Source organism: Pygocentrus nattereri, chromosome 16 (assembly GCF_015220715.1).
Source record: "Pygocentrus nattereri isolate fPygNat1 chromosome 16, fPygNat1.pri, whole genome shotgun sequence".
NCBI classification, from domain to species: domain Eukaryota; kingdom Metazoa; phylum Chordata; class Actinopteri; order Characiformes; family Serrasalmidae; genus Pygocentrus; species Pygocentrus nattereri.
Genome location: NC_051226.1, coordinates 707,138 through 714,637, shown reverse-complemented (window position 1 = coordinate 714,637; position 7,500 = coordinate 707,138). Strand labels below are relative to the sequence as shown.

Below are 7,500 nucleotides of genomic sequence, written 5' to 3'. Positions count from 1 at the left end.
AACTATATTTAAGATCGTTTCACTTTGTGCTGCAAAAAATATGATTTTATGACAAACATTTGTTTGAAAAAACAAACCTCTCGAGTTTCTTGAATGTCCTATGAATTCCTTTTTGGCAGTACAAGGTTTTATTATAACAGCGGGGAAAGAGAACTGAATTTGAAGTGAATCAGTCGTACCGTTCTCCTTGTAGCCCATCCCCAGGATGACCTCAGGGGCCCTGTAGTACCGGGTCACCACATAGGGCGTCATCATGAAGCTGGTTCCGGCGGTCCTCGCCAGCCCGAAGTCCAGAATCTTCAGCGTACAGTCCGACTTCACCACGATATTGCTAGGTTTCAAGTCCTTCAAGAGAGAGGACAACGTAGAGTAAACAGACTGCCGTCCAGGTCTGCTGAAACTGGGCGGTAAAGTACTGATTATTACAGTACTGAGTCGGTAACGGCTGAACAGTCACCTGCTGAAGCCTAGTTTAAACCCCCCACAGCACTGGCTGCTCAGCACACAATGCGTCTGCATTCCTTTTGCCTCGCTTTAAAGGGACCAAACGTCCCTGCGTTGACCGGAAGTCTCTGTAGGGATGTCTCTGTTCCCTCAGTCGCTTCTGAGTATTTCAGCATTGAGCATCAACTAAAGCCAGTCTGATCTTTGTGTTTTCATGGTTAATACAGCCACACAATTTGGGCCTGTTATGCTGGTCTGCAGGAGAACTGTGGACTGAGGCCCATTAACTATAATAATAACAACAATCGCCCATTCACTGAAAAATGATGTCTTAGCAAGTAAAAACACCTTAAATACAGCCACAATATCTCATGTTCATTATGAGATCTCGTTTTGAGATTGTTTAACTTATTTCTGGACACTTTCACTTGTTTTGAGTCCATTTATCTTAAGGACGTGTTTTATTCCGATGGCAGATCATTTCTTATTTCAAATATTATTTCTTAAAATAAGCAAAATAACCTGCCAATGGAACGAGACGCTTTCACCAGTTAAAATTACTTAAAACAAGTAAAATGTCTAGAAATACATTCAGTAATCTTACAACACTCTCACAATGAGAAATATATCAAATATTTTGACTAAGATTTTTTCACTTGCTAAGGTGTCGTTTTTTTGCGGTGCACGGGATTCTGGTAGTAGGCTGACGCTAAGCTAACAGCGTTTCACATGAACATATTTAGACTGTTCTAGATTAAACAGGCGTTTAAAGCTTGTAAACGTGATTCTATGTGAAGTTTATATCAGTCATTATCATCTGTCTGAGCTTGTGTGTATCAGTTTTACAGTCACTCTTTCAGTAAAGAGTCCTCCATAGAGCTGCTGCTCCTGTTTTACACTACTAACAACGAACCGGAACACTGAGTAGACAATGACTCATATTCACAGTGACACAGACCATCTAGAAAGACTGGAGTGACATTTTTCTCACATGTACTACGAATCGAAGTGTGAATGGTTGATTCCTCTGTCACATTAGTGGTTAATCTAACGTGTAAGGCCTTCAGACCAGCTCCTGAAGTCCTAACCAATGAGAGAGCAGCTCAGCTGTGTCTACCTCAGTACCACAGACAGAACAGTCCTGATTATTTTCTGGATCATTCCCTGTTATCCCTTTACTTTCCAACCAAAGCTTAACAAGGAAATCTCAGTATTTCTTTAGTACTTGTAGAGCTTAAATACAACGATGCAAGTCTGATTATTATTATGGGCAGTAGAAGAGCCTCTGGAAGGACCGCTGAGGGTCAGCCGGGTATTCCTACAGTACATTTTGTTTCTGTATGTATGTTTATAATGTGAATTTTCTTAATATTGACTTGTGATCAACTCCGGTTCACCACCCTGATGATTTGGCTATGAGTTACTTTAAAATTCTGCACTGAAGTCACTTCACTGTGTCCCAGTTTACCCCGGGACACATTCTGACCTGACTGTTGGCTACTTCAGTGAAATAACCATGATATAGCGCTGTGAACTCCCGGTGGAGCTTCATTGCTCTAACAGTGGCCTGTTCCTTTCTCTCGGTGTTGGCAGAGCTATTTCTGTCCGTGCTGGTTAAAACCAGAAGCGGTTCCAGTCGGTAAAGAGAACGTTTTCCGTGTCTTGTTGTGTTTGGCTGTACGTCTGCGTTTTCAGGTTGGTGCTGAAAGGATAACTGACCACTCGGCCTTTCTGTGTGGAGCAACAGTTTCTGATGGCAGCGTTTATATAAAACCCACCATCCCGGCCTTTCTGTCGGCACCTTTTACCAAACTCTGGCTCCATCTCTGTTCCACTCTGTTTAGCCGTGACTGAGGAACTGAATTAAGAGTGTTTGTTGTGCACTGGTTTATTACGGCCTTATTTCGGGCCGTGGTTCTCCCTGAAGCCGTAACTCCTGCTGCTTCATGTTCCACCCTTTGGTAAGAGCCGCTGTCTTTCTTTATAATTGTGTTTCTTGTTCTTGTGGTCTCAGGTCTGGCGGGTGAGTGAGAGCCTCCTTCCTTCTTAATGGAGTGTAGAGAACGTCGTACTCACCCTGTGGATGATGCCAGCAGAGTGTAGGTGTTTGATGCCACACAGCATCTGGTACAGCAGGTAGGACATCCTCTCATGGTCCAGCTCCATCTGAATCACCTGGCATAGGTTAGCGTCCATCAGCTCCATCACCAGATACCTTCACCACAGGGAGACAGAGAGAGATTGGTTATTACCTCCCTGGGTTCTGAGGTCATGTTCTCAATGTGTTCCTCTCTTCTTAAACTCTCCTTTAAGGGTTCTTCACAGAACACGATCCACATATGTTTCATATCTAAACGCTACGTTATCTTCATCACTACTTTCACCCAACTTTTTTTTTGCAAATGCGGTTTTGTGTGTGTGTGTGTGTGTGTGTGTGTGTGTGTGTATAAGTAAAATATAAGTAAATATAAGTAAAGTATGTTTTTCCTGCTCCTGTAAAGTTACCATTTTGGAGAAGTCAACACAAACACAGCAGCTATATATATATATATATCACTGTTGTCGGAACAAAACCTTGTATCTCCGTTTTTGTTGTTTTTCAGTTTTTGACATAGTTTGAAAGTGTCTGTTGTTCTTTACACTGTGTGTAAATTTCATGATGAATGGACCAACAGAAAAGGCCCAAAATGACTCTGTAGAAATTCTGGTTCCATTGACTTCCATTAAAAATGAAGTATGTTCTTTCCTTCTCCTGTAAAATGACCATTTAGGAGATACAAGGTTTTGCTCTGAGAGCAGTGATATATATATATATATATATATATATATATATATATACAAAACAACTTAATCGTGCCAACTCTGTAGTATTTTCTTCTCAAAGTATCGAGAATGTGAGAGTGTTGCGTGTAGTATGTACCCTGAAAGGTTTCCTTTTACCATTTTGTCGTGTGGTCATTACAGATGTCCGTGTCAGTGTGACCTCATTGGTAGCAGACCAGAATTTTCTGACAGTTCCATTCATTCATATGAAAGACAAAACGTCTTTTATCGTCTGCCGTATGAAAACTGTACGTCTGATTGGTCCCACAGGCCGGCCTGATATGTAAAACAGTCTTCTATGAGTAGCTGTGTCCAATCATTTACTGGTACTGGACACTTCAGCAGTTATTTATGCTCTAACTGCTCTGGCTTTATTGGACTGCTCTGGCTTTATTGGACTGCTCTGGCATTTCCTCCTGCTGCATTACTGACTTTCACCACGTCACTCACGGCTTCGTCTCAGCACAGAGACACAGCTGTCGATCGATGAGGAACTTCACATCCTCTTAGGCTGAGAACGGAGCCATTGACTAATGACTGTGAGTCGGTCAGCAATAATACTGAGGAGCCAGTGCCTGGTCTCCTTCAGGTCCTTTAATATTGATCATAAGCACTTTATAATGTATGTAGCAGAGGGGAACCCTTAGGCTCACCCTTCATTTACATAGCTTCTCAGGAGCCTCACTTTCAGCTCCTCAAAGAACCTGCAGACACGCCTCCACAGCTCAGTCTGAGAAGCTGGTTGATGATTTTCTGAAGTGATCAAACCCATTCAGTGGTGTTGAGGTCTGGACTCTGGAGTGGTCAGTCCATTGTCAGCTTCTTTGTTTGATGTGTTCAGTTTTGGAAATATTTCCTTCTGTTTTCCCTTTCCTTATGCAAGTCAATCACCTTATTCTTTTATTATATATTATATTGTATTTTATTATAATTAAACGGTTCATATGTAATCAGAACGGAGTGGTTTGGTGTGAAATGCTCTGTTCTAGATAAACTGACTGAGTCAGAACTGTTCACAGTGATGGTGATGGGAACCAGACGTCCCTCTAAAAGCTCCTACAGAAAGTTCCTACATGAGCTGGTTCTGAATTCACTGCCTGATGACTGAGACGCTGTTTTATGAGAGTTTAGAGAACTTCAACTCCATTCATGGTGGAGGGAGACATGCAGGGCGCTGTGCGGCAAAATAGTCCCCAAAGAAAACTCATTATTCCAGATTTTCCACTGTTTTCCATCATCAACATTCCATATAAGCTCAGAAGACTCGTGTAGGTTCTCTGGTGGTTCTGGATGGTAAATAAAGTGTCTATATCTGTGTTGTAGTCATGGCGACGCCTGGTTCCCATCACCACCACTGTAAAGACGTCTGAACCGTTTCACACCAAACCCTCTGATTATATTTCACACACTGAGAGGAGAAATTAGGAAAAACAGATGGAATTTCCGCTTTAAAGATTTGTTTGTATAATCTGTGCGAGTCGTGTGAGTTAAAGCTCTGTGCCACTCCGTCTCCATGTGAGGCAGCGTTTTATAACCTACGCCAATCGATCCTCCTCCTGATTAAGTCTGTGAGGAATAAATTAGTGCTGCAGTGTCACCGCACAGCGACACACACACACACACACACACACACTCACACTCACACACTCACACTCACACTCACACAGTCACAGTAAACACTCACTGAAACACACGCCTGCAGGCTAACAACTGTTTTCCCGTCTGAACAGTCAGTGCTGTTTGTCCGTGCAGGTTCCACGCCAGTTGGCTGCGGCACGTGTGAGGTGTGAGGTATGAGTGGAACTGGTGAAAGGTCTTCATGACTCAGTTCAGGACGTCATGCCACAGACTGGGTTACGTTACAGGCTGAACATAACTGGGTAAATGTGTCCCCAAAGTACTAGATAATTATTTTGGGTAAAACGATGGTGAGTCTGACTAAATTACACTGAAGGACCCAACAAGTTCTAGATATTAATTGGGTAGTTGTGTGGTACAATCTTCAAAGTACTAGATAATTATTTTGGGTAATATGATTGTGAATCCCAAGAGAGTCTAACTAAATTACACTGAAAGACCCAATGAGTTCTAGATATCAGTTGGGTAGGTGTGGAACAATCTTCAAAGTACTAGATAATTGTTTTGGGTAATATGATTGTGAATCCCAAGAGAGTCTAACTAAATTACACTGAAAGACCCAATGAGTTCTAGATATCAGTTGGGTAGGTGTGGAACAATCTTCAAAGTACTAGATAATTGTTTTGTGCAATATGATGGTGGACTCCAAGACAATGTAACTAACTTATAATGAATTCCCAACAGGTTCTAGACCACAGCCAGATAATTGTGTGGAACAATCTCCAACAGATTATAGATATTAACTGGTATGTAGTATGCAGAACAATCTCCAAAGTACTAGATAATTATTTTGGGTAATATGATGGTGAACTCCAACACAGTCTATATGTTCTAGATATGAAGCAGGTAAAGGACCCAGTAAAACGTCTCATGATTGGATGAGGATGAGCGCAGAACGTGAGTTCTACGGAGAAACTGTGCTGTGTAATGTATTTAATTCCTGTGGAAATGATGGACATATCTGAGTCCAGTAAAGACAATGTCCTGTTCTCCGTGTGTTCCGGGCGCAGTGTTCTCACAGCCGCACCGATCGGTTCAAACTCCAGCACAGCCCTCGGTTCATCGCTTAGAACACAAAGGACAAACGCAGTTTAAAGAAGCTAAACTCTTTAAAAAGGTGGCACTTCAAGGGTTCTTCAGTGAAGGCACCGGTTCTCTATAGAGCTACAGATTTAATACAGAACCAGTTCTATGCCTGGTGAAATGGTTCTTTAGAAGTGCTGTTTATGGCTCTACATAGTAAAAAGGGGTTTTTCTAGCCTCATGAAGAAGATTGTTTTTCAAAGGTTCTTGAGTGAAGAACCAGGTGTGTGATGAAGAGCAGAGCGTAACTAACAAACACCAGCAGAACAGTAGAACTAAACAGCTCGCAGTGACGTGGTCAGCGCCGGTTTATCCGTTTTCAGACCTCTCCTCGACGACGTCCAGTATCCAGTACCAGCTTTATCTAATCAATAATCAATAATCCATGTGATGCCTGGAGAGCAGGGAGGAGTCAGGAACACTGTCTGCGACCTTCTGTATTGATCTAACACACACATCCATGACTCCGGCTGGATTCCTGCTCATCTGTGTGTAACTCAGAACCGTGAGAGATGTTTACTCAGTACTCAGTACAAATCTAAAGAAACAAAAAAACACGTTTTTTCCGGGGTTCTTTAGTAAAGACAGTGGTTCTATATAGAACCATGAACATTCAGAGAACCATCTGCATGCTTTTTGTGGCTCTAACACACAGTGTGCTGCCGTGTGGAGAGAGAGAGTCTGTACAGAGTTGAAGGCCAGTTCTGAGCCCTAAAGCAGCTGAATCCTGTCTTTACTTAAAAATTAATATAATGATAATAATAATAATAATAATAATAATAATAATAATAATAATAACGCTTTGTCCGGCGTCGTAGCTCCTGCTCGGTGGTCCGTCTCGTTTGTGGCCGTGACACAGGTCTAATTGGTTACCGTGCCATGTAACACTCTGATTGGTCGCCGATCAGTTCATTTACATACGGTTGGTGTGGAACGAGAGGGCTGAGAGGCGAGGAGTGCCGTGGTTTGATGTCAGTTCTCTCGCCTCGTTCTGTCTGGTGTACATTCATAAAACGTGATGTCAGCGGTCACGTCACACGCACTGCTTCATATTTCAGCATTCCTACCTAAAACACCTTCCTGCATCCCGGAAATGGAAAACCTGGAGTGATTACAGAAACGCCCACCACTCCACTCCATTCTACTCCACTCCACCAGAGCCAGCTTATGAGGAGCCTGGCCACTTCCTATTTCCCCCGTTATATCAAAAACAGGACCACTAAACAGCAGAGGGCGCTCATGAGCGAGTCCTCAATTAATGGGGGTGAATGGAGCTGAAAACATAGAATAGTCTCTAATCACTAACGCAGACCTTTCCTTTAATTTTAGACCGTAGAAGGATGTGTTTCACTAAGAAAACAGAGAAAACTCTCCTGTGTGTTTCCTTTACTCTACAGCAGACGGGTTTTGGGTAACAGGAGGCGGGGCTTTAGGCTTTACTGCTGCTCAGTGCTGATTGGTTGGTGAGCAGAGCAGCTCATTGGCTGTTCGCACCCACTGACGTCACGAACG

The 7,500-nt window shown here is 42.7% G+C and overlaps 1 protein-coding gene across 9 annotated transcripts in view; it reads right to left on the bottom strand.

Moving 5' to 3' along the window:
- The window catches only part of mapk10 (mitogen-activated protein kinase 10), a 163,744-nt gene that overhangs the window by 52,739 nt on the left and 103,505 nt on the right, over positions 1–7,500 (bottom strand). For all 9 annotated transcript variants that reach the window (XM_037546079.1, XM_037546086.1, XM_037546080.1 and 6 more), the window contains exons 6-7: positions 2,521–2,659; positions 180–345 (exon numbers count right to left, since the gene is read on the bottom strand). In XM_037546079.1, coding sequence (XP_037401976.1) covers positions 180–345; positions 2,521–2,659 — 305 coding nt within the window. The remainder of the gene's footprint in view (positions 1–179; positions 346–2,520; positions 2,660–7,500) is intronic.